Source organism: Vulpes lagopus, chromosome 2 (assembly GCF_018345385.1).
Source record: "Vulpes lagopus strain Blue_001 chromosome 2, ASM1834538v1, whole genome shotgun sequence".
Classification (NCBI taxonomy): Eukaryota; Metazoa; Chordata; class Mammalia; order Carnivora; family Canidae; genus Vulpes; species Vulpes lagopus.
In genome coordinates this window covers 50053052-50080202 of record NC_054825.1, presented here as the reverse complement: position 1 = coordinate 50080202, position 27151 = coordinate 50053052, and the positions used below count along the sequence as shown (strand labels likewise).

At 39.5% G+C, this 27151-nt stretch overlaps 2 protein-coding genes and 1 pseudogene across 8 annotated transcripts in view; all 3 read left to right on the top strand.

The window, feature by feature from the left end:
* C2H15orf61 (chromosome 2 C15orf61 homolog) lies at positions 1 to 5135 on the top strand. Its single transcript, XM_041740592.1, has 2 exons — positions 1 to 387; positions 4911 to 5135. Exons 1-2 carry the CDS (start codon positions 42 to 44, stop codon positions 5036 to 5038), a joined length of 474 nt encoding a protein of 157 aa, XP_041596526.1. The 5' UTR covers positions 1 to 41; the 3' UTR covers positions 5039 to 5135.
* An 11419-nt stretch (positions 5136 to 16554) lies between these two features.
* Positions 16555 to 16913, top strand: LOC121477205 (annotated as a pseudogene).
* A 3474-nt stretch (positions 16914 to 20387) lies between these two features.
* The window catches only part of MAP2K5 (mitogen-activated protein kinase kinase 5), a 259087-nt gene continuing 252323 nt past the window's right edge, over positions 20388 to 27151 (top strand). For 5 of the 7 annotated variants that reach the window (XM_041745524.1, XM_041745523.1, XM_041745522.1 and 2 more), the window contains exons 1-2: positions 20388 to 20538; positions 26986 to 27034. In XM_041745524.1, the coding sequence (XP_041601458.1) occupies positions 20404 to 20538; positions 26986 to 27034 (184 nt within the window). In that variant the 5' untranslated portion in view covers positions 20388 to 20403. The remainder of the gene's footprint in view (positions 20539 to 26985; positions 27035 to 27151) is intronic. The other 2 variants (XM_041745525.1, XM_041745526.1) reach the window with 2 other exon arrangements.

Here is a 27151-nt window from a genome sequence, read left to right as displayed (position 1 = left end):
CCCGCGGCGGCCGAGGGGGCGGGGACCGGAGCGGGGCGGCCATGGAGCCCCTGCGGAGGGCCCACGAGGCCGCGGTCCGGCTGCTGCTGTGCGGGCCCTGGGCCTCGGGCGCCGCCTCCCGCCCGAAGCCCCGCGCCTCGGAGGTGCTGACGCGGCACCTGCTGCAGCGGCGCCTGCCGCACTGGACTTCCTTCTGCGTGCCCTACCGCGCCGTCCGCAACGACCAGTTCGGCCTCTCGCACTTCAACTGGCCCGTGCAGGGCGCCAACTACCACGTCCTGCGTACCGGCTGCTTCCCCTTCATCAAGTACCACTGCTCCAAGGCCCCCTGGCAGGACCTGGCGGCGCAGGACCGGTTCTTCACGGCGCTCAAGGTCGTCAACCTGGGTGAGTGGCCCCGGGCGGGGAAGCGCGCCCCCGGGGCAGTGGCATCGGTGTTTGCAAAGCACGACGCGGCCGCGGCTCAGAGGCCGAGACCCCGGCCCCAGGTCGGGCCGCGGCTGCGCGGGGGAGCCCCGCCTCGGCCCCGCGCACCTGCGGTCCGCAGACTCTGCCTCCGCGTCCCACCCGCGCTTCGGCCGCGGTGGTTTGGATTCCCGCCCCTCCCCCACCCCCTTCCACCCCTCCCCGTAGGTGCTTGTTGGAGTCCGTGGTTCCCAGGAAAGTAGGGCTTCGGGGATCCCTGGGGGGCTCCGCGGTTTGGCACCTGCCTTCGGCCCAGGGCGTGACCCTGGAGACCCAGGATCGAGTCCCACGTCGGGCTCCCTGCATGGAGCCTGCTTCTCCCTCTGCCTGTGTCTCTGCCTGTCTCTCTCTCTGCCTCTCGTGAATACATAGGTAAAGCCTTTTAAAAAAATAAATAAAGTAGGGCTTTATCCCAGACCTGTAGGGTCTTTATCCAGATCTGTAGGGAGGGACCACACTGCATCACCCCTCTGGGGCGGAGGCCTTCCCTCCCTCCTCACCTGCTGCAGCTCCTGCCCAGGATCACCCCTACCTTGGGCAGTGAGAAGGCCGGTGTAAGGAAACGCCCCCACTGCGAAGTGGCTCTGCAGTCAGGAAATAATCTCACTGAAATGGCAGGATTCCACCCCGGTACCGTCCTCTTCCTCGCCGCGTTCCTTATTATAAAAACTGGAACTACTTTCTGAACTTCATTATTTTCTTTATATGAAACCCTAGCAAGTGCGCTTTACTGAAAGCACGAAAGGTTTTCGCCAGTCGTTTCAGCTTCTTTTAGGTGTTAGGCCTCAAGGGTACTAAAATATTCTGCCTCTTAATATCTCTGTGTGTTGTTTGTTTGTTTGTTTGTTTTTAATGGGAATATTCTAATTCTGGGAGTATTTACTCTTGCTGGATGCTTATTTTCTTTTGGCTAATGACAGAAGAGGCATGAACATTGCACAGGGGCACATCGTGTGTATCTGTATCGAGAGGCCTCAAGATGTTTTGAACCTATTAATAAGTTAATCCCACATTGATCCAGATTTTAGTAATTCGGGATCTAGATGTGGGGGCTGAACCATGTTAGCCAACCAGTTTTTACAACCAGAGTTAAAGCTGAACCCCCTGTGCACCTGCGCTGGTATTATTATATAATCTGATGGCTCATTAAATTTAAATATGGTATTTATGTATTTTTGCTTATAATAACTCACATATGTCTTGTCATGGGAATTTTGAGCCATTGGTCTACTGAGGTTTTCCTGGGTTCATTCCACCAAGGAGAAGATTATTTAGCAATGTGTGATTCTTTAAAAATGTCTGTTTGGCTGATGGATTATAAAGAGCCTGCCCACTAATTTTGAGGTTGATTGGAAGTTGAAGGGTAAGCTCACTTCGAAGAGTCGATTCAAAATTATTTGGAAAGACTGGAGTGATGAATAGATTGAGGAAGATGTTTATCTTAGAGTTTTCAGAATCAGAAGCAGTCATTCATCCCGAATGTAAAAAGTAACAGGTTAGGAAAAGTATAATTGGAAGATAATAGGTAAACTATGAATGAGCCAAATGCCTTTTAAAGAAATTTTTCATTTAAAACTTAACACTTTAAGAACACCCTGATGATTAGGGGCTTCTCTTTTAAATATAAATATGAAGAAATCCAAAGAAAAGTAGAATACACAGAACATCCTCACACAAAGAAGTGAAACATTTTGAGGAAAGAAACAACAGCTGTAGTTTCTTTATGTGGAAGAGAAGGCTGAAGAGTGATTTAATGGTCTTTTGGAAATTCGAAAAATCCTGCCTAAAGGGGAATAAGACTTTTAAGTTAAACAAAAAAGGAAAACTTTCTGCTCACGCATGCTTTAATACAAATTGGCTTTTACTGATAAAGGGAATTTTTCCTGGACTTTTTAAACAGTAATGTGTTCACCAATTTGGTAATGTTTATTTCTTTTTTTTTTTTTTCTTTTTGTCTTAAGGTAGGGAATTAGATAATGAATTCTTTCCTGTTCTGTGATGTATAGTTGCCTCTCTGGATCATCAAGTACCTATTCTATTAATAAAAATACTTAGGATTTTATTCCTCTTATTCCCTTCTAAAGTGGCAATTATCAGAGTCATTCATTTTTCTCTTTTGTAAATAATAAAGATTTCTCTTTTACCATTTGTTCCCTTTCTCCTCTGCCTTCCCTTCAAAGGAAGCTGACATTTTACTGATGGTTTATCAGTCGGGGTATCCTGCTGGGAAGTAGATTGAGATTTAAGAAAAGCAACTTACCATTGGAATGAATGGGTAATCGGAGACTTGCTAAGAAGTTCTAATTTTTTTTAAGTGCTTAATTTGACAGTGGTTTACCTACTGTTCAGCTGACTCAAAATGAATTATGCAAAGAACTGACTTTCATGTTCATTTTGATGTTATGTTTCAGTCTGGGAAAAATTTAATTTCTAATGGAATTTTATAGACTTTATAGCATATGTGATATAGATAAAGAAAATTATTTTTTTATGTTTAAATTACGGAAGTGGCAAATCTCCTCATTTTAGCTTGACTGCATTAAGTAGACTGCAGGAAAAAAGAAAAGAATTTCTGACTCCTGTATCACACCCTGTCAAACTGCATTACTGATAGTGGTTCCTCGCTGTTTCTTAATAAGAGACCATGCAATTATTATAAGCTGGTAATCTGGTCCATTCTCCATTTTAACTGAAAAAATATTGACCATTGATTTGTGTGGTTTTTAAAACGTGTCAATATTTTAACTGGAAACTGATAAGTACTATAAAACAACATTTCAGTTTCACCAGCCATTCCTTAAATCTATATCCTTAGCATTGGTTTAAAAGGTATATTTTACTGTCAGTATATTTAGAAAATTAATAATTGTTTCTAGAACCCATTTTTTTCTCCCTCCATTGATTTTCAGCTCTAAAGTTGTGATACTGCATTTTAAATTTGTTTTTTATTTCAACTTCTCCACCTACTCTTCACTCACTTCTGCTTTGTTTTCTTGTCCACTTCCCTACCCATGCTCCAGTTGCCTGTTTTTTCTTCTTTTTGATAAATAGCTTTATGATGCCAGCTTCTGTCACTTTTTGGTGATATTCCTTTGAAGCATTCAGAGATTTTTTGGGGGTATTACCAAGGCAAAGAAGGCAATATACTGTCACAGATTTCATTGGGAGTCCCAGGGAACCCTGTGATAGTGACAAACTGTGACCCAGTATATTCCTAAAAATAGAGGTGCCAGCCTGAATGGGCGTGTTTGCCTGTTCTCATTGCCAGCTAGTGATGCTTCTCCTGATTAATCTCTGGCATCACAGTGGTTGGAATGCCGCTTCAGGGAATAAGCACAAAGTAGTCCAATGCACTTACACACTCAAAACGAGCATAACACAGCAAATATATTCTTGCAGAAAGAATAAAAATTTAGCAATATGATTAGTCCTGAGCATATGATTTCTCTATTAACTAGAAAGAGGGATTTTACAAATGTACATTCTTCTTTTAAATTGTCGTTTTTCTGTCCAACTCCTACACAGGAACAATAAAATTAATACTTCTGTGGAGCATACAGTATTTGTTACTGATTCATATGCCTGTGGTTTTATACATGTTTTTAATATGTTAATAGTCATTGATTTTAAATAAGTGCCTTAAAAAAGATAGGAGCTGTGAAAGTTTATTTTGTGTCCAATATAGTGTCATATGCATGAGTGCTTAATCCATTATCTCTGGTTAGTATATGTTTAGTTTCCTGTATTGCAAACAGTAACTAATCTCAAATATAACAGCAAAATCTTGTCAAATGGAAACATTCCAAAGAAGAAACATGTTGGAATCCACTGTATACCTATTTCAAATAGGCTGAAACAAGATTGTTTTCAAGTCGGTTGTAAAAATACTCATGGGAATATTTCTCATACCTGTTATAGTAAAATCTTCCTTAGAGTTAGGTTTTTGCCTTAGGTTTAGTAGACGCCTCTTTGACCCAGTTTCTTTTAAGTTGTACAAAAAATTACTTTAGCCATCAGTGTTACTGTCTAACGTAAAGCACAGTAAAGTTGACCTAGTAATTTACTCTCAAGGCCTATAATCCAGAGCATCTATAACTAAATTAATGAATATTCTATTTGCTTATTTGTGAAAAGAATATAGAATTACTTCATAATGACTTGGAAGTAATGAATTAATACTTATAAAGTGCTTTGAATTAAAATTTAAACCAGCCTTATCCACAGTTTTAAAAATCTCTAGGCTCACACAGTTGTTACCATGTACCACAAACTGATGAAATTGAACTCTTAGATAATTAGTCTTTACTCGTATCTTTATATTTTCATAACTTTACAATTTGTTGATGTTGCTGAAAAGTGCTTTGTGATTTGTACCGTGACAAATACGTGGATGCATGATTAATAAGCATTGATGTTCATAAATAACATATTCATTTATTTTCTAGGTATTCCAACTTTATTATATGGACTTGGCTCCTGGTTATTTGCTAGAGTCACAGAGACTGTACATACCAGTTATGGACCAATAACAGTTTATTTTCTAAATAAAGAAGATGAAGGTGCCATGTATTGAAGGTGTTCATCGAAGAACATAATTATCAGTGGATTTTCTCTTATGTGTATGTGCAATGTTTATTTTTGACCCTTTAAAATAAAACTTTTGCAAACACCTTTTTCTTTCTACAGTGTCGGGTTCTTTAAGATGAATCATTGCCCCCAAGAGGTAAAGCTTTTCATACATTGTTACATATTGTATGCTTAGTTTAGCCAATGGGAATTACAGATGCATGAAGCATATACCAATTTTTATTCCTAGAATTAGGTTAAATCACAGATAAAAAATGATCATAACATATATATACACACATACATATGTATTCTATATTTAGGTATTAATTTAAATCGATTCTTTGAAGATAAAATGGAGACATCCACACAAAGAAGGGAGGGGACAAATCTTTTATATGATACTGAAAAAAGAAGTAAAGGATTTTAGGATATATGTGGAGATAACACCATTGTCAAATCCAAAACTGATGAATTCTCATTGAAACGCAAAATCTAATCTATTCAGCTGCTAGGATTTTCAATGGGAATGTTTTAAAGTTAAAGCCCTTGTGCCATTTACCTGGATGACAGGTCTAGATGTAGTGTTGAAACTTCTTGTTGCCTAAACATCCAATACCATACTACTTTCTAAAAAATAATGACTCTGGTTAATGTAAATGTAGCAAGACGAATGAAATTAGGACTTACTAAAAGTTAAAATAGCATGCTGATCAAGCTGTAAGAACAATTAAGACCTAGAAAGACCCAGAAGAATAAATTTGGTGACGGTTTATAAAAGCAATTAGCTGAAATGGTACATATCCATACACTTCTTTGGCGATGGGAAATGGGCTGAAATTTTAAAGACCTGATGGCAGTTTTGTGTTAAGATTTTATTAAGTTAATTGCATTTTTGAAAGCAAAGTCATTAAAAAAAAAATTTATCCTTGGGGGTAGTTACAAAATACCCAGACGAATGGTAAATTTCAGAAATTTGGAGTAATTTAGGGAGAACTAAGTAGAACTATTTAATTTCTAAACCAATGGGTGTTTAAGATTTATGATCTCTCCCATAATTACAAACATGCATTATATATCATTTTATGTTAATGTTTTGCTGATACTCTGCAACATTCACACATTATTATAGCAAAATATTTTATAAAATACAATCTAACCAGCATTTGGGTGCTTGCTCCTGGCAAATCAGTAGAGATAGTGAGTGGCAGGGACTGAGGTGAAAATACCAGAATAAAGTAATACAAACTGAGTTTGCTAAAGATGGTGGTTTTAAATGAGCTGCAGAGAGTGAGCTCTTCTTCAAATATATGTAGTGTTCCCTTGTCTAAAAGTAATTCTAAATAACCCTTTAATCAAAGAAGTACTTATGCCAATATATTTAGTCCAGAAGAATATACTTGACACTACTTAAATGAATGGCTTACACAAAGGAGATAGTGTTACATTAAGCTTCATTAATAATAAAACTGACTATTAGCATTTTGCAAGGAAGGCTAGAACTGATTTCCCCTGTAATGGGCAATGTTAAATAACTATAGCTCATAAGTTTTAAGTCAAATAGTGCTCATTCACTGTTGCTGGTCTTGTCAATACTTGCTGTAAAGGTTTGGTCCCAGCACAAGGCTGATAAAATGGGTTTTAATTACCAGACTATAAATACAGCTTTTCAGTAGAGTTGCACTTCTTTTCACACTGGCCTGTTTGATTTCTGATAATTTGTACTGCTGACTCTGCTTACCTGTTTTTCAATAGCTATAGTCACTGTGACTTCTTGTCCATATAGTGATAGGTAAGTCTCCTTGGAGAAGATCTTGACAAACTACCCTATTGATCTTTGTAATTCTCTGCTGCTTGCAGCATTAAATAGAGCCTTGATTTCTTGTCTCCTGTGCTCACTGTGTAACAATTAAGCAAATGTAATATTTTCTTGTATTACATGAAAATCAATAGACCTCTTGCTCTCATGGAGTTGATCATGGTGAAGGATGAACTCAACAATGGCTAAGGCCATACTTCAAATATTAAAATATCATTCATTGGATTTATTAAGTCCTACAGTGAAACGTTTAGTCTAAAAATGCTCCCCATTGAACAGTAATGGTTTAAGTTTTTCCTTTAAAGTTGAATATGACATGGAAGCATTGTGCCCTAAAAGGGATAAAGTATAAATGCTAGAAGTCAGGAGATTGATTCTATTTTTAGGGTCAGTGCTGTATTACTTTTTGACCTCAAACTAATGACTCCTTTGTGTCTTAGTTTTTCCACCTGTAATCTGAGAACAAAACAAAAAACCTTTCTACTTTAAAATGTATGATAAATATGCTTGTAAGCAAATGTCAGTTTTATTTCAGTAAAAGCTTGTTTGTAATCATTCTTCCTTTCCATATGTATTTATATGTAAAGAACTTCATTAATGAAAGAAGTTTAAAAATAAGGTGAGAGAAAGAAAGGAAGAGACACACTGAGGCATTGTATGTATGCCTGCATGAGAGCTGATTATGCCTGAGATGGCAGAAAGGGTTCTGAGTTGACCCTATCCTTCTGGATGTTAGGAATATCCTTAGTTGATGAAACAACCCAAAACAGCTTTTTTGCCAATATTTCTTTGATGGGATTTTGTCTTTTCCAGGCAAAACTATTTTTTTAAGGAAGATGAGTTTTAGTATAACATTTTACAAATCCTCTATTATTCCTTCTATGCAAATCAATTATCAAGTGCTGGAAGAAATTTATGGACAAAATTTTTAGTTCCTGTGTAAACTGTGAGCCACCATAAAGATGCAATAAGAATTGGGGGCATGAAAGAGGTTGCTAACATAAACATCCCTAGTTTTTCAGTGCTAATGTCTTAACATACCAAAATGACAAATAGTTATTTCTTTTATCACCCTTTTTTGGTCACACATATTTTGTTAATTGTTGACTTCAGTAAAAAATTGAAACATTTTTTTGAAACATTTTTTAATTATTAAAAGCCATATGTATTTCTTTAACAATGTACATTTCATTTTTTGTTATTTATATTTATGTTCACTCAAAACTAGAAGAACAATAATGCTTCATGAAATATCTCAATTCTATTAAAGAATGAATGACGTTTAAATGGATGTGGTGACATCAAGACAAGGATCTTGGTTTCATTTCATTTAAAAGCTAATGCAGATAACAGAAACCTTATCCTAAAGTCAGTAGATCAGGTATCTACTTTTTTTCAGCTCTTACCATTCAGACAGTAATGATGTTTGAGGGCATCTTAACCTAAATGAGTACTTAGCATTACATCTCACCTGGGTCAACAGTCTAGGGTATCAAAGTTAAACTGTGTTACTGTAAATTAATGGAAAATGTAACTGCACTTTGCTGAAAGATCAATGTCCAATAAAGGCTGCACAATCAAATCTTGTTGCAATGATTGAGGTCTTTAATTGCCTTTCAAAGATAAGGTGGTAATCAACACAGCTTTAACTGATTTTTTTACTAGTTCAATTACATGCTAATGACTGGTGCCAAGTCAGAATCTTTAACTACTTATACTTATTAAATCTTATGTTAGTAATGAAAAATTACTTTAGCTACACAATCGATAGAACACAAATCTTAATTACTATATTTCACTTTTATACTATTTTATGTGCTTGACAAATGTTTCACAAGAGCTTTCCCAACAATAAGAAGTGTTATTAGTAGTGACTATGGTCCACAGAGTATTTTTGTAATATAAATTAGAGATGTTGAGAAATTTTTTTTTCTTTAAATTAAAATGTGGCTAAAATAGTTTCCAACTGACACAAGTTTGACTCTCCAGCTACTTCTCAGAACTCTGTTTTGCTAATTGAGAAGGCATTTAATACAACTGGGATAAAATAAACCCATATGGTTTTTGGTGTGTTTCTAAAAGTTCAGTTAGTTTTCTAGTAAAGAAATTATTTTGTGGGGGCACTTGGGTGGCTCAGTTGGTTAGGCATCTGCCTTCCACTTAGGTCATGATCCCAGGGTTTGGGGATCAAGCCCCACATCAGGCTCCCTGTTCAATGGGGAGCCTGCTTCTCCCTCTCCACCCTACTTGTGCGCTCTCTCTTTCAAGAGAGAGATCTTTTTAAAGAATATCTTTTTAGAAAGAAAAAAAAATTGATTTTGTGTAGAGTCTGCTATAAAATCTTATTTGGGGAAAGAATAAGTTAGTATAAGGGAAATGAGAAACGAAAAAAATAAATAAATTGGACTTCATCAAAATTTAAAACTTTTGTGCTTCAAAGAATGCTGTCAAGAAAATGAAAACACGACTGATGGTATGGGAGAAAATATTTGCAAATCATGAATCTGATAAGGGACTTGCAGCTAGAATATATAAAGAACTCTTATAACTCAACAACCCAATAGAAAAATAGATTTGGACAGATATTTCTCCAAATGAGTTATACAAATTTTTGCTTTAAGCACATGAAAAGATGTTAACATTAACTGTTAGGGAAGCACAACTCAAAACCACAGTGAGATACTACTTCACACCTACTAGAATGGCTATAATCCCAAGATAGTGATACCCAGTGTTGCCAAGGATGTCATTTATTTCAAGAAATTGGAACCCTCATGTATTACCAGTGGGAGTGTAAAATGATACAACTTTGGGAAAGTTTGGCAGTTCCTCAAAATATTAAGCATGAAATTACTGTATGACCCAGCAATTCTATTCCTAGGTATATATGGTGGAGAAATGAAAACATGTTCACACAAAAACTTGTACAAAAATGTTCAAAGTAGCATTGTTCATTCTAGCCCCAAAATGGAAACAACCCAAACAGCCACCAGTTGATGATGCATGAATAAATAAAATTTGGCATGTTCACACAAAGGAATATTATTCAATCAAATAAAGGAATGATGAACTGATAAACACAACACGTAATGAAGCTTGAAAGCATCATGCTAAAGGAAAGAAGCCAGTCATTAAAGACCACATATTACATCATTCCTTTTATCTGAAATGTCCAGAACGGGTAAATCAACAGAACCAAAGTAGATTAGTGATTAGCAGATCAGTGATTAGAGTCTAGGAAAGAGGAGAATGGGAGAAAATGGGCAGTGACTGTTCATTGGTATGGGGTTTCTTTTTAGGGTGACAAAACTGTTCTAAATTTGATTGTGGTGACGGTTGCACAATCCTGCAACTATACTCAGACCATTGAATCGTGCATTCTAAATGGAAGACTATGGCGTGTGAATTATCTCTCAATGAAACTTAAAAAATTAGTAAAGAGGAAAGAGGAAAAGGGCAGTTAGTATTTAATGTGATATGGTTTCAATTTCTCAAGATGAAAAAAGGTCTGGAGATAGTTGGTACTGATGGATGCACTGTAATGTGAATGGTAATGCGACTGTACTTGATACCACTGAACTATACACTTAAAAATGGTTAACATGGTGCAGTTCCTCAGTGGCTCAGGTAGTTGAGGGTAGGACTCAGTTTCAGCTCAGGTCATGATCCCAGGTCCTGGGATCCAGCCCCACATTCAGCTCTGTGTTCAGCACGCGGTCGGCTTGAGATTCCTTCCCTTTCCCTCTCCATCCTTCTCTACTCCTCCCTTTTTTCTCTTTGTAATAAACAAACAAACAAAATCTTCTAAAAAATGGTTAACATAGTGAATTTTGTGTTATATGTATTTTACTACAAATAAAATTTTTTTTAATTGTAAAGGATTTAATATCCCTATAGTGAAATATAACTGGTTGCATGATTTCTATAGAAAATAATTGTTTAGAAAAATGTTAGAGATTAAAATAGGTAAAACATGTTAATATCATTTTATGCATGGCAGTCTCAGAATTTTTAAAATTTTAATTATAAAACCTAGTTTTAATTAAGTAGATGAAATCTCATTTGGGATCATTTTTAGTAGCATTAAAGATATACTTTTGTATCTTTATTACATACTCTTACCCTGAAACTGATACAATGTTGTAGGTCAAATATTGTTCAACATAAAATTACATACACATATGTATATAGAGATGTGTTGTTTTAAAAAGATGTACTTGGTTTGAGATTATTTAAGATAAGACCAAAGAAAAGCATGTAAAATGCTAGTAAATGAAAATATCCTCTTTTAGATCCTAGTTGCTGGGTGAAGAATATTAGCTACGACTAGTATGAGGTGTTATATAGTGTTGCTTATAGCTATTTCAGTTGCACTTATATCATCTTAAATACAGTTTATGAACATTGTACTACTCCATTATATTATTAATTTAACTTCAGTGATATTTATAGTACCAATTTAAAAGCAGTAAAACTTCATGAAAAGTAGCTTAAATACAAAGATTTTGATAAACAAAAGCTTCCCGTTTTTAAAAGGAAATCATGGAAGCTGTACTTCTTAAAGAAGATTTGAAGTTTTTGTATTGTTGTTGATGATAGAATTATGAACCATATATTTTTTTTGAATTATGAACCATATAAACACAGTATTTTTTAGTTAACCTAAATACATAAATCTATTTGAATTCATCTTATGAAAAGAGATATGTCATTAGATATATATGATCATTATATGCTTTAGTGATTCATGGACCTTGTTACATACATGCTTTGTAATGTATGAATTATTTAGTAAGAAAAATCACAATAATTTTGTTGTTACTCAAAAATTTATGGGTTGGCAGAAACAATTATGCAGCCCCTGAAGCTGGTATGTTAAGGTAACATCATTAACACCACATAGTATGATTTTTTTAGTAGTTGCTTGACATAACCTTTACTGCTTCTGCTAGAATATATCAGTAATTTTATAACAATCTGTCGGTAAACAGAACATTGAATTTATTAACCACAAAGTGATTCATTTTACTCTATTTTCATATAAGTGCATAATTTAAAATCAGACCTATGAAAGTTGTCTACACAAACCCTAAAGAAATAACAAAAAAAAAATCAATACTCTAATAAATGGATTACATTTTTTAAAAATTTCAACTCCATTTAATTTAATAAAAGTGAATATTTTTATTTCAAAAAATTAATATGTTTAAGAAGTGAATGAAAATCCATGAAGATAGGGGATTATCTCATAACCTTTCTTTATGCGTGATATTAAGGCCCTTGGTGTGAGATGAAGCCAAAATTGTAGTTTCTTATGCTTTCAAAACTCCAAATTTATAAAATGAAGGAACCAAGAATTTTAAAGTTGGAATAAAAATCTAAGTACTGAAAAAAATCTAAATACTGTCACCTAATTTTAGATTACATTTAAAAATCAACATTCATCCATCCTTCAAATACTTTTACATTGACCACGTTGAAAGTAAATTTTAGTAATTTTACTTGTCAACAAAATCTAGCAGTTCTGAATCTATGTACAAGCCATACTGAAAAAAAAAATAGGTTCTGTACACAGCTGCATCTGTATACCTCTTACTAATTTTGTGCTTGCAGTATTTTATTTGTCATATAATGAAGGCTCTGTGAAGAATGAATGTGTGATATTCAAAATTAAAGAGAAAGCTTGCTTCATCTTTAAGAGCTTTAAGAAAAGGATACTTTAACTGCAGGTCATATGGATTATTTGCAAGAATAGCAACAAGTTTTGAAATACCTCACATGTAATGAGTTAACCTCTATTTTTTTTTTTAATATATTCTGAAAAAGGAAAGACTGGAATTTTGTTGCATTATCCTTTTGAGGCATTTCAAAAGGTGCTGTCTTCTCATGTAGAAATGTTGCTATTTTAAAGTCAAACAAAACGATGTGCAGAAGTAAATGAAGTAAAATATTAAATAGAAAATACTAGGATTGGGATGCCTGGGTGGCTCAGTGGTTGAGCATCTGCCTTTGGCTCAGGGAGTGATCTCGGAGTTCTGGAATCAAGTCCCACATCGGGCTTCCCACAGGGAGCCTGCTTCTCCCTCTGCCTGTGTCATGCCTCTCTCTGTGTGTCTCTCATAAATAAATAAATAAAATCTTAAAAAAAAAAAAAAGTACTAGGATCAGTTAAACCTACTCATTTTATACAGAATTAGAAACAATATTTTAGTAACTAGGAGATAAGAACATTTTAATTGAATTGGCCAAACACGGAATGTGCTACCTCTTGAGGCAGTGACTCTTGTTGGATATATTCAGAGAAGCTGCATGACAATTCCTTAGGGAGACATGGAGAGAATTCTTGAATTGGGCCGAGAACTGGATTGGTGATTTTGTAAGTTTCTTTTAATTCTGAAATTTTACTATCATTCTTGCATGCCTATCTCTGATTCCCAATCATGCTATTTAGGTTGGTGTTTATTGCTGTTCCACTATGTGTATAATGCAGAGAACCTTGTTTTGAAGAAAAAATATATGGCTTAAGTTCTTTTTGTACAATTATCAGTTAAATGATGGAGAGAAATTAGAACTTTCTAAATCTTATTAGTGTCTTCATGTATACAATAAGGAATTTATCCAACACTAACATAGCATTTTTTTGTACCAGGTCCTAGACCTAGCATTTTATACATATTAACTCACTCCTCTCTTAACACTCCAATGAGTTAGGCACTGTTTTTGTTTTTTTTTTTTAGTTGTAGAAACCAAGAAGTCTCACCCAAGATCACACATGGTGAGTGTTCTTCCAATCTCTGCAGTCTACAGAGTCCGTAGTCTTAAACTACAACACATAGGACAGTTTCTTTTTAAAGATTTTATTTATTTATTCATGAAAGACAGACAGACAGAGAGAGAGAGAGAGAGAGAGAGAGGCAGAGACATAGGCAGAGGGAGAAGCAGGCTCCATGCAGGGAGCCCGATGTGGGACTTGACCCCGGGACCCCGGATCACGCCCTGGGCAGAAGGCAGGCGCTAAACTGCTGAGCCACCCAGAGATTCCCCACATAGGACAATTTTGTCACATAATGGATGTGGAAGCACTTTGCAAGGAATCAAGTATCACAAAACTGTGAGATATATTTTGTTCGTTCATATAAAGAGAATAATACAGATATATTTAAAAAATGACAAGAGGGAAGTGATAAAGCTTAAGTGATTTGTAGGAACACCAGCCTACTCTATCTAAAGGAAAATGTATTATGTAGAAATTCAATTTAACGACATTTTAAATTAATGAATTAATTCATTTTAGAGCATCTAAAATCCATAGTACCTGGCACATAGTGGGTGCTCCATGAATATCTGTTGAACTGTTGTTTCTGCCCCTGCATGAATTGTTCCCACTGTTCTTTTCTCTTCCTGACAAAACAGGAGAGAGTAGACTTTCCTGTCACATTTTCAGGGGTTTATCTGTGCTCATTTTTGTTCACGCCTCTTCATAATCTTCTTTTTTAAAAACTAAAAGATATTAGGCAACATGAAGAAAATGTTTATTGTTTAGTTGTCAGTGCTATTGTAAATTATGTAATTCTATCTTTTTGCAATGAAAATTTCCAAGACATTATTGCTGTTGTATAGAAACACAGCTTACTTTAAAAAAATTATTGTAATTATTTTATTTTATTTTTTAAAGATTTTATTTATTTATTCACGAGAGACACAGAGAGAGGCAGAGACATAGGCAGAGGGAGAAGCAGGCTCCCCGCAGGAGCCTGATGCAGGACTTGATTCCAGGACCTCGGGATAACGACTTGAACCAAAGGCAGACGCTCAACCACTGAGCCACCCAGGTGCCCTATTTTTATTTTTTAAAAGACTATTTATTTATTTATTTATTTATTTATTTATTTATGAGAAAGAGAGAGAGAGAGAGAGAGCGCATGAGCAGGGAGGAAGAGCAGAGAGAGAGAGAGAGAGAGGGAGAGAGAGAGAGAAGCAGACACCTTGCTGAGGAGGGAGCCCAATACTAGGCTCAATTCTAGGACCCTGGATCATGATTTGAGCTGAAGGCAGACAGTCAACTGATTGAGGCACCCCAGCACTCCTGATATAATTTTCAATTTACAGAAAAATTGCAAAGATATTACAGAGTTCCTATATACCCTCACCCAGATTTCCCTAATGTTAGTACCTTACATACCTAAGTTGCCAAAACTAAGTCGTCAAGGGAGTCAACATTGGGGCATTATTGCTAACTAAATTGTAGATTTCACCAGTTTTTCATTACTGTCCTTTTTTCTGTTCCAGGATACCACTGAGGGCCTCACATTGTATTTGGTTCTCATGTCTTCTTAGTCTGTTTAGGTCTGTAACAGTTTCTTTGTTTTTTTGTGTGTAATGACCTTGACAGTTTTAAGGAGTACTTGTCAGGTACTTTGTAGAATGTCCCTCAATTTAGGTTTGTCTGATGATTTTCTCATGATTAGATTGGGGTTATGAGTTTTAGGGAGAAGACCAGAAGACCACAGAAGTCAACTGCTCTTTTTACTGTCTCGTATTAGAGAGTACATGATGCCAACATGACTTATTACTGAGGATGTTAACCTTGATCACTTGGTTAGGACGGTGTCTGCTAGGTTTCTCCACTGGAAAGTTACTGTTTTCATCCTCTGCTCTCATCATATTTTTTATTTTATTTTGTTTTATTTAATTTATTTAATGAGAATGTGTGTGCACATGTGAGGGGGAGGGGTAGAGGGAGAGAGAGAAAAAATCTTAAACAGATTCCACCCCCAGTGCAGAGCCCAACATTGGGCTTGATCTCATGATTGAGATCATGATCTTACCTGAAATCAAGAGTGGGACACTTAACTAACTGAGCCAGCTAGGCATCCCACATCATATTCTTTTAAATCAAAATTAATCAACAAGTATTTGAGTGTTGTGTTTAAGGGCACACAGTAGGCTCTGAAAGAGATAAGTGCAATTCTCTAACGTAGAAAATAATCAATATTTGCTATAAAATTTGTAGTTCATTGGGAGTTCATAATGGCGGTTGTCTCACCCTTGATGGCGGTGGTGGCAAAGCAAAGGAACAAGTGAGGCTTAAGACAGGTAAGAAATGGGGGATCCCTGGGTGGCGCAGCGGTTTGGCGCCTGTCTTTGGCCCAGGGCGCGATCCTGGAGACCCGGGATCGAATCCCACATCGGGCTCCCGGTGCATGGAGCCTGCTTCTCCCTCTGCCTGTGTCTCTGCCTCTCTCTCTCTCTCTCTCTGTGACTATCATAAATAATAAAAATAAAAAAAAATAAAAAAAAAAAAGACAGGTAAGAAATGCACATGACAGTTACATTCCTATTACTCAATCCACTGTGCCTTCAAAATCCATTCATTCACTCAACAGATGTTATTAAAGTGCCTGCTGTGTGCCAGGTACTATTTTAGATACTAGGGACATGGCAGCAAAGAAAGACACGCCCAGTTCCCCTTCCTCTTTAAGCTATAGTTTAGTGGAAAGACAAACAAATGAGTAAAACCTATGATATATTAGCAATACATGCTAGGAGAAAAATAAATGAGCTTGTATCTATGGGTGGAGTGGGTATGGGGCTTGTTTGTAATTTCCATAGTGTGTGCTAAAGGAAGACCACAGCTAGAAGGTGACATTTAGGTCAATCTACAGAATGCACTCTTCTGGGGAGGGTGTCCATAGGTTTTCAGAATGGTTCATCTTTTGACGTACCATCGCGGCCTGTCCTACAAAATAGCCTCTAATGAAACTAGGTTGTCCTGAACCCCTGGTAATAGAATCATCTACCTTTACACCAAAAAAGTTGGTAAAGTACCAAAATCCACATAGCATGTGCTCAGACTGACTTTGAGCAGTTTGTGCTATGAGACCTAAAGTCCTTATGAATTTGTCTAACACAAAACAAAACAAAACAAAAACACATCAGCAGGGCCTTTGGTGGTTCCATGTCTGCTGACTATGTTCATGACAGGATCAAGTGTGCTTTCCTTGTCCAGGAGCAGAAAATCATTGTGAACATGTTGAAGGCAGAGTCAGAGTCAGAAAGCTAAAAAACAAACAAACAAACAAACAACCTTTTTTGAGTAATAAAACCACCACAAAAGGCCTTCAGAATGCGAGGCAGTGAACCATCTGGATACTGGGGCTAAGAGCAATCCAAGCAGGGGGAATGGCAAATGCAAAGGCCCTGAGGTGGAATGCATGATGTGTTCAAGGAACAATGAGGAGGAGGCTGGTGTGAATGAGGGAGAGCGGCAGGAGATGAGGTTTGAGAGTCCATAAAGTGTTGAGAGCAGAAAATGTGTAGAGTTTTATAGGTCAAAGAAATGACTTCAGCTTTTATCCTGCACAAGATAGGTAGCCATCTGGAGAGTTTTAAATAAAGGATGACTTGATATAACCTTGGCAACTGGGTTGAGAATAGAGTAGTGGCAAAGGTGGAAACAAGATTAGAAGAAAGATACAATGGTAGTTTGTACTGAGGTAGTAGCTGTGAAGTAGTAGGAAAGGGTCAGATTCTGGATTAAGAATTCAAGATTGAGAGCAAGGTAAAAAAAGGTGAAAGAAAACCTCTGTGGTTTACAATAGCAAAATGTATTTTCCTCATTAAAAAAAATGTCTACAACAACAACCATAAATAACTCAATTTAAAACTTGGCAAAGGCGGGATGCCTGGGTGGCACAGTCAGTTAAATGTCTGACTCTTGGTTTTGGCTGGGGTTATGGCCTCATGCCGGCTCAGCTCTCAGCTGGGACTCTGCTTGAGATTCTCTCTCCCTCTTCCTCTGCCCTTCCCACTTGTGCTTTCTTTCTCTTAAAATAAACAAATATTTTTGAAAAAAATGGGCAGATGAATAGACAGTTCCCCAAAGAAGATATATAAAGCATATGAAAAGATTTATCGACTTCACTAATCACTAAGAAGATGCAAATTAAAACCACAGTAAGATACTGCATAACATCCAACAGGATGGCTAATATAAAAAATAAGGAAGATAACAAGTGTTGGTGAAGATGTGGAGAAATTGGAACACTCGTGCATTGCTATTGGGAATGTAAAATGGTGCAGTCATTGCAGAAAACAGAATGGTGGTTCCTCAAAATATTAAAAATAGAATAGAATGACTATATGATCTAGCAATTCCACTTCTGGGTATATAACTATCCAGAAGAACTGAAAGTACAAATTGAGTTGGTTTTCCCCAGAGTACAATGAATTAAAAAGCCATTTTAACAAATGATAGGTTCATAGAAAATCTCTAGTTTTGTGGTCTATTTTTTCAAACAATAGGAAATGAACTTTCAGTGAAAAGTACATGGGGACCTTAGGCACAGTTTATTTTTCACTTGACTGAAGTGCCAGTGGAAAAAGGCAATTTCAGAATATCTGGAGCATCTGATTAAGTAAATTTCTACCTAAGCTATTAACTTACAATAACTACTGTTGTGCCCAAGAAACAATAGGCAGGTCGTGTGGGGGGTTTTACATCTACAAAGAGAGAATTTATCTCATACTCGGACTTTCAAATTAAATATTAAAAGAATCTCAGACAGGGAAAAATATGCACAAAATTTTTTGGTATTGTACTGAAACTAATCAACATTTAAATTCTTTTTTTTCTTGTGTAAACTATCTGAATGCTAGGGCAGAAATTGTCCCTCCTCTCCCACCAAATTTATACAAAGTTCAGTACCTGAAAGTAAAGCAACAGGTGCACATTAGCAGGAGATTATGGACAAACCCACAGGTTGAAATTTGTAAACAAACTTTTATTTAGGCACCACAGATGAACACAGTCATGCACTTTAAAATCTGAGGTTAAGAAGGCATTTAAAAACAACCAAGGGTTATTCCTACTTCCCAAGATATCACCCAATGCGTCAACAATCCTATCTAGGATCTATCTGAAAATTTGGGGACTAGACTGGATATTTTCTGCAAGGATTTAATAAGAGAGAGAACATGAGGCCACTACTGCAGCTGTCCCTTGGCAGTTACACTCTTCCCTGATTTCTTTCTTTCTTTCTTTCTTTCTTTCTTTCTTTCTTTCTTTCTTTCTTTTTCTTTCTTTCTTTCTTTCTTTCTTTCTTTTCTTTCTTTCTTTTCCTTCCTTCCTTTTCTTTCTTTCTTTTCTTTCATCTTAATTTATTTATTCATGAGAGACATAGGCGGAGGGAGAAGCAGGCTCCCTGCGGAGAACCCAATGGGGGACTCCATCCCAGGACCCCAGGATGACGTCCTGAAGGCAGATGCTCAACCACTGAGCCACCCAGGTGGCTTTTGAACCTGTTTCCTGTTGCTTTTGAACGGAGGCTGTTTTCTATTTCAGGACAAGAGCGGGGCAAAACAAACCGAAAAAAGAAAAAAAAATTCAATCCATGCACTGTTTGCTAATGTGAGAGGAAGACGATGACCTTCTCCGTCTGTGGCGGGGAAGGAGGAAGAGAAAAAGCCAAGTACTTTTGGAGTTCCTGCCTGGCTGTTGCGGATTTGATGCACAAACCCCCTCAAGGTAAAGGGCTTAGCAAAGTTGGGATAAAGGTAAGGCTTCCGCAAACACTTTTAAGCCATCAACTGGCTTTGGGCGGACTGCAGCCCCAGTTGGGTTTCCTCCTCCGTTCGTTATGTGGTTCAGCTGGCGGACTTCAAACAGGGTCACTAACGGGAGGGACCATCCTCCGCGCGTCATCTGCGGTCTCCGGACCTGGACAGCGCAGCCCCGCCCCGAAGCCCCGCCCCGAAGCCCCGCCCCGAAGCCCCGCCCCCCGCGAAAGCCCCGCCCCCGCACTTCACGAGCTCCGCTCAGGTCCCGCCCACCCGGGCGCCGGGGCGGGGGCGGGGAAGGCCGGGAGCTGCCCTTTTCCAACATGGCGCCGCGGGAGGCGGGTGCGTCTCGCCGGCTCCCGGGGGTTCCGGTGCCGTGCGTTTTGGTTCCGGAGTAACAGTGCCCTCCCCGCGCCTTCCTCCTCCTCCCGCCGCCGCTGCCGCCGGAACGTTCGGCCTGGGGCGGCCAAGGCTGATCCCGTGCGCGCCGCGCCCTGTGACTCGGAGGGGGGCCGAGGGGGGGAGCCCGATTCGCCCCGCGGCGCTCGGGCGGAAGGCCCTGGCCGGCTTCCGCCTGGTCTGGGGGCCCCCGGGGCTCCTTCCAGTCGGGGACCCTTCCCTCTGCGCTACGGAGGAGCGGACACCTGCCGCTCTGCCTCCCACCCGAAAGCGGGGTCGTCTCCGCACATCCACACAGACGCCAGGGAGCTTCACCATCCCGTTTCGCGCTGTTTTCCAACTCCGCTAGTTCCTACCGGCCCCTGCCTCCTGCCCGGTGCACGCTCACAGGGAGGCAGCCCCGACCCCCTGCAGCCTGGGTCCGGCTCGGTGCCCGCGGGCTCCTTCCAGACCACCCCTCCTCTTTGCACTCCCCCGACTCCCCGCCCCTCTGTCCTCCCCCCACCCCCCGTCCCCTGGTCGCCTCTTGGAGCCCCCGCTTGACCACGATCCAGGGGGTACCGCCCACCCCAGGATGTGAGCCCCCGGCACCTGTAATGCTGTGGCTCGCCCTTGGCCCCTTCCATGCCATGGAGAACCAGGTGCTGGTGATTCGTATCAAGATTCCAAATAGTGGCGCGGTGGACTGGACAGTGCACTCCGGGCCGCAGTTACTCTTCAGGGACGTGCTGGTGAGTGGCAACCGCAGGATCCAAATCCCATTGAGGAGGGCGCAGGGATTTGTGGGGGAGTCAGCACCTGGACCGCTGAATCTGAGGCTGCTGCACCCCCCCCCCCCCCCCCCACCGAGCGAGTGGCAGTGGCCATTGCTGGCTTCCTGTGGGGGCGGCTTTATTGCTTCAGCGACACACATTGATTAATTGCATGGACTGAAATCTGGCAATTGTGCAGGGAGGGCCTTGGGGACGTAGAGATGAATCAGATTGAACTCCTGCCCTCAAGGAGCTCACAGCCTGCACTGGGGACATACACACAGAAGCAACCAACCGGCTGCAAAGAGCTGAGTCTAGAAGTCCCCCCCCCCCCCCGTCCCCCCTCCCCGCCCCACCAAGTGTTTCTCGGAATGTCCTTGGCCAGATTCCAGTCATGCCTTTCTACTGACTTCCCCGAACTTGGTTGGTGACCACTGGGAAGGGAATCTAGGCTGCTTGAACCGTGCTTCAGCAAACCTAAGGTGTCATTGGTTCTAAGACACTCTTTTACTTACTACTGAGAAAAAATACTGCCTGTTAAACTGTGACCTGCTGCACAGAATGCAAAAGGAGCTCAATTTCAGATGATGCTAACCCTGGGGGGGAAGGGTGCATCTCAGAATCAAAGCTGTGTCATTACTTTCAGGGTACCCAGAACTTATTTCAAATGATGTCGTGGAATGTGAGAGCGGACTGTAACCTTGGCAGTGGCCTGTTGAGACCTCTTAACCTTTTTTGAGATAGTTACTGAGGAGTAGTGAAGACGGAATGGCTTTTCCAAAGCTGTGTTGCTCCTGAGTGCAAGAACCCGTACCAGAACTCAGATTTGCTTACTTAGTAATTTTTCCCCACATGCTGCACTGTCATTTCTCATCTTTTAGCACACATTTGAGATAGCTGGAGTGCACTGTGCCCATTTTAAGTATTGAATAATTGAGGTATGAAGAGGAGAACTGACATGCCCAGAAACATGTTGCAGGTACCAAATCTATGGTGGAACTTACCTACAAGATAAAATGGGGGTGGAGCAGAGGTTCTTGTGGGGAGGAGGATCTGGGGTGTGATTTTTTTTTTTTTTTGGTTGCTGTATGTGACTCAATCAAAATTTGATTCCAATACCTACATTTTGAATTCTGGATATTACTGGCCCAGAATATCACAGATTTTCAGGTGTCTGGGCCAGGAGTTCAGAAGCTGGTGTGAGCCAGTAGCTTCTAGGGAGCCAACACCAAATATTGCCCTTCTCTTAGCATCTGGAGTCCGTCCACACTCTCTCATGCATATAGATTTCTTCTCTTGACAAGGCCCAAACTTTTTTTAACATGGTCCTCTAGGTCTATCTGGATTGGCTTGTGCCTGCCTGGCACCAGCTCGGTCTCTCACCACATCCCTGAGAACATTGTGTGCTCCAGGTACATAGAGCTAACCTTTGTCCCAGGCTGTCTGACCCCTTTCTTCAGCTGGCCAATTCCTCCTACCTGTTGTTCAGAGCCCAGCTTCACTTTTCCTCTACCTTAGTCTTTTTTTTTTTTTTAATTTTATTTATTTATTCATGAGAGGCACACAGAGAGAGGCAGAGGGAGAAGCAAACTCTTTACAGGGAGCCCACTGTGGGACTTGATCCCAGCCCAGGACCCTGGATTCACGGCCAGAGCCGAAGGTAGATGCTCAACCATTGAGCCACCCGTGTGTCCCTCTTCTATCTTAGTCGTAATATGCCTCTCCTCTGTGTTCCCATAGCTCCGTTCCAGCAAAGCTAGCAGGTTTTGTCACAGTTTTGTCTATCTTCTCCACTAAATGGTAAACTTCTGGAGGAGATGTACATTTCTGTCTCCTGTTTCTCGAGCTCCATAGCATCTTGAAATATTTGTTCAAACATTTCAAAGGGAGCTTCAAGGAAGATGCATGCAGTTAAGGTTTTGTGGACAGTCTGCTAGGTTTTGAATCTAGAAACATGGGTTTATTTGCAAGCAGTCTCACTAAGTAAGCAAGTCACTCTGTCTCTTTTAGCCTCAGTTTCCTTACTTGTAAAATTGGGACGATACTTGTCTTCAAGGCTTGCAAAGTTTAAGTGGGACTATGCCTGTGATGAGAAAGATGTAAGCTTTCTTTGACTTTGCTCATTTGAAATAACAGAAGGTACTATTTAATGTAGAATGGTGCAATGTTTAAAAATACAAGCTCTGGGCTAGACTACTTGGTTTAAATTGCAAAGCTTACCAGACTCACTTCGGGGCAAGTGTCTTCTATGTCTCAGTTAGTTATCTGAAAGAAAAAAAAAAAAAAAAAGAGGAGTCAGGGATTAAAATAGTGCCCACCTGATAGAGTATGAAGACTACTGGAGTTGATATACATAAAGCCCCTATAACAATCTAGAATCTGGTAAGTGCTCTGTAAGTATTGTCATTAAGACATAAAGGACAGGGCCTGGATCTTCTGCTTCTCAAGCATCTCTCAATGGTTCCTTGGCTCCGGGCTGACTGGCCTTAAGGTAAATTTTGCACAAATGGTCCCACCATTTAGAGCTCAGAGTGCCATGGGTCCTCACATGTGCATATGTGCAGGTAAGCCCCGGTGGATCATGCTTTGTCAGGAGGGCCTGATGAAGGGCTCTTTGCAATGAGTGTTGTGCTGTCTTGCATGCTCCCTATAGCAGGCTGTATGCACTGCATGCCCAGATCCTGGTGGACACCTGTGACCTCTTCTCCAGGGTCACCTCATCTATTCATCAAGAAATTGGCAAAAAGTAACAGATACATCAGCATCTTTGGCTTGGAACCTTAAAATTTTAAAGCCAAACGAAATCTGGAAGCATCCCCTTTATGTAATATATAACTCATTTCACCCCAGTTTTCAAATGAGGTAGCATGAACCCCAGAGGGGGAGAAAATGCTAAAGTCACACAGCTCATTGGGGGCAGCACCAGATGCAGAAACCAGAAGCAGTTTGTGGTCACTGAGTCATCTGTTCCTGAGTGTGTTTTGGACCTGGAGTTGTAGTTGAGGGCTCTTGTCACAGCTCCATCAAATAGCTGAGATACCTTTGAGAAGTCACTCAACCTCTCTGGGCCTTTGTCCTGCATCTGAATAATTAGGGACTGGCTGTAGTGTAATGTAGGCCTAGCTGGTCTCCAAGGGCAGAGACATTTGGTTATCTGTTTTTCAGCTTTCTGTGTTCTGTTCCTTGTAGACACAGCCTCCAATTTTGGGAATATACTGTGCAGGAGATTTCAACTAGTCAATGGGAGGAGAGAATGTTCCTTTTATTCCTCTTGCTGTTTGAATCCTGTCTCCCAAATCTCCACTCATGTTTCCCCTCATCTATGCAATTTTTATCTAAACTGAGCCTTTGATTTTTTCCTGTCTCCTGAGTTAGCAAATACTGTTTGCTATTTATGTCTTTTGTTTGGCTCTTTTAGGTTTGTCTTTATCTTTGTGACCAGACTAGAATATTGCTATATCTTATTCTTCTGTAGCCTATAGCTTCATGGTTTTTATGCTCCTGGGATGTTGTAGATGCTTAATTATACTTCTGTATTTGACTGATTTATTAAAAGCACAGAAAGGGATCAAGAAATGCCACCATTAAAATATTTAAACTTAAGTTTTCTTTTTTTTTCTTTTTTAAGATTTTATTTATTTATTCATGAGAAACACAAAGAGAGAGGCAGAGACATAGGCAGAGGGAGAAGCAGGCTCCTTGCAGGGAGCCTGATGTGGAACTCAATCCCAGGACCCTAGGATCACACCTTGAGTGAGCCACCCAGGCATCCCTAAACTTAAGTTTTCTTTTGAAACCTTCTTTAGGGGGATCCCTGGGTGGCTCAGTGGTTTAGCACCTGCCTTTGGCCCAGGGCGCGATCCTGGAGTCCCGGGATCAAGTCCCAAGTCGGGCTTCTGGCATGGAGCCTGCTTCTCCCTCCTCCTGTGTCTCTGCCTCTCTCTCTCTCTCTCTCTCTCTGTATCATAAATAAATCTTTATTTATTTATTTTTTTATAAATAAATCTTTAAAAAAAAGAAAAAGAAACCTTTTTTAGGTAAATGTTATGAGAATAAGATTTTTTAAAATAAGTCACTTAAAATATAACTTATAATATACATAAAATTATTAAAGTGCCCTGCTTAGAAATGACCTGTTCATATGATTCTCATGATTCTCTCAAGGAAGTTTGCCTTTTCTTTTTTTCCCTACATTAGATTTAAAACCTATATGGCTCTTTGTTTATGTTGATGGGCAAAGGATGCCACTGCTGCCTGGTGAGTTTTTCAGCTAGTCATTCGAAATTTGATGGGTTCTGCTATTCATTAAGTAGGAGGGATCCTAAATTAGTTTCCTCTAATACTAGAGGTCCTGTCTCAAGATTGAGGTGATGAGAGTTCCCTTGAAGTAACCAGAGGTATCCTCAACTTGGAGGGTTAAGAGTGGAGTCTCCCAGCTTGTTTTTTAACTACACTACTGGCAAAGAAAGGTCCTCAGTAAATGCTATGGAAGGATGATGTAAGTGAATGGGTGGCCATCTGCCGATCCTTGGGTTTTGTTGTGAGGTAAGCTTTGTAACATTCCAGTCATCAGGGACTTATTTTATTTAACAGACACTCATGTGGCATTTACTATGTGCTAGATACTTCTCTAAGCACTTTACAGATGTGAACTCATTTAATCCTATGAGGTAGGTACAGTTACGATCTCATTGTACACAAGAGGAAACTGAGGCACAGAGAGACATAGTCAGCTACTGAATGGCAGAGCAAAGGTCCAACCTGAGCAGTTTGGCTCCAGTCCACAGAGTCAGGCTTTACACTAGCTGCCTCTATAGTTTATTTATACTCACTCTACAGTTTCTGTTTACCTATTGACAAATACTTTCTACCTACAAGTGTGGAGAATTTTTTTTAACACTGAAATTTTTTCATAAATACTTCTCAGAGTTGGTGTTTCATTGGCTAAGACTAGAGTCAGAGGGGAAAAATGTCCTCCTTTGGCTTTAATGAGTGAGGGCTGCCTAAGATCGTTCTCTTTGATCAACTTTATATGCACAGATTTATTTTTCAGGGGAAATAAAAGGCACTGTAGAGGCAAGGCTATTATGCAAATTTCCACTGCAGCAAAAGCTTCTAAAGAACTGCTTTTAGAAGGAAGTTGCAGCCGCCACTCTGCCAAGTGCCCTGCTTGGATGGGCTGTGGGCTCCCTGCTGAGAACTACTGCAAGCGGCTTTGTCAGCCCGCTGCCTGGTGCCAGTTACTGGCAGAGCCCAGGAGGGATTTTGTGGCACAGCTCCCTGAGAGCGGTGAGGTTTGCAGACCATTTGGGTTAGGCTGGATATAATGGAGGGTCACTTTTCCCAGAACTGGCTATTTCTTGAAGACATTCCATGCCTCTTTAAGCTTTCTCTGTAGACTGATTTTAAAGATTGCAACTTTATAGGTTCATTTAAACATTGATATCAGATTATATACATTAAACAAAATTTTTTTTGTAGGCTAGCTTAACTCTGTCCCAGTGTCATTAAATGTATGTTTTCCAGTTGCTTAAGAGTAAAGCTTGAGGGACACGTGGGTGGCTCTGTGGTTGAGCATCTGCCTTTGGTTCTGGGTGTGCTCCCAGGGTCCTGGTATCCAGTCCCACATGGGGCTCCCTGCAGGGGGCCTGCTTCTCCTTCTGCCTATGTCTCGGCCTCTCTCTCTGTCTCCCATGAATAAATAAACTCTTTTAAAAAAAAAAGAGAGTAAAACTTGACGGAAGTTGTTTGTATCAAATGTAGCACTATAGGTTAATATCATCATTGGAATAATATATCATGAAAATTTTTTTAACTCTTTGCTCTATGGAATATAAGGCAAGATGTTGCTAGTTACGTATCAGAAGCTATATTTGTTGAGTGTCTACAGTGTGTTAGTCTAACTTATGTTTATTATGTTATTTAAGTTAATTTTTGCATTATCTTTTTAAGTATTACTAGACCCATATTGGAGGATAATCAAATAGAAGCTCAGAGAGGTTAAGTAATTTGTAGTCACACAGCTGTTAAGTACAGAGCTGAGATTTAAATCCAGGCTAGTCTGACTCCTAAATACAGTTCTATTGGCAGTATGTTCCACAGCCTCCCATAAAAGAAACTTACATGTATTTTTTAAATGGGCAACAGTGTATTTGTATATGCTATTGAATCAAGAGTAAAAGGTGATGTTATTAATACAGTGTAGAAGAGATTTTATAAAAAATCCTCCTCTGCCCCACCCCTAAATAGAGATTTAAACTCTGGGCTTACATTGCTGGGCTAAGTGTGATTATGAGCTAATGTTTTTGTAGTTTATGCCAACATTTCAAAAATCTTTTTCAGGTTCTCATATTTCCTCTAGGATTTGCCACATGTTAGCAATAAAGAAGATGGCTAATTGTGTTTCTTTATTCTTTCTTTGTTTAGGATGTGATAGGCCAGGTTCTGCCTGAAGCAACAACCACAGCATTTGAATGTAAGTCTGGCTTGTATACTTTCTTGACTATTTCTTTCTGCAGTGATTTTTCAAAGGGTTTATGGGTTGCATTACTTTAGAAACTGACAAAAACAGATTATTTATGATCATCATATG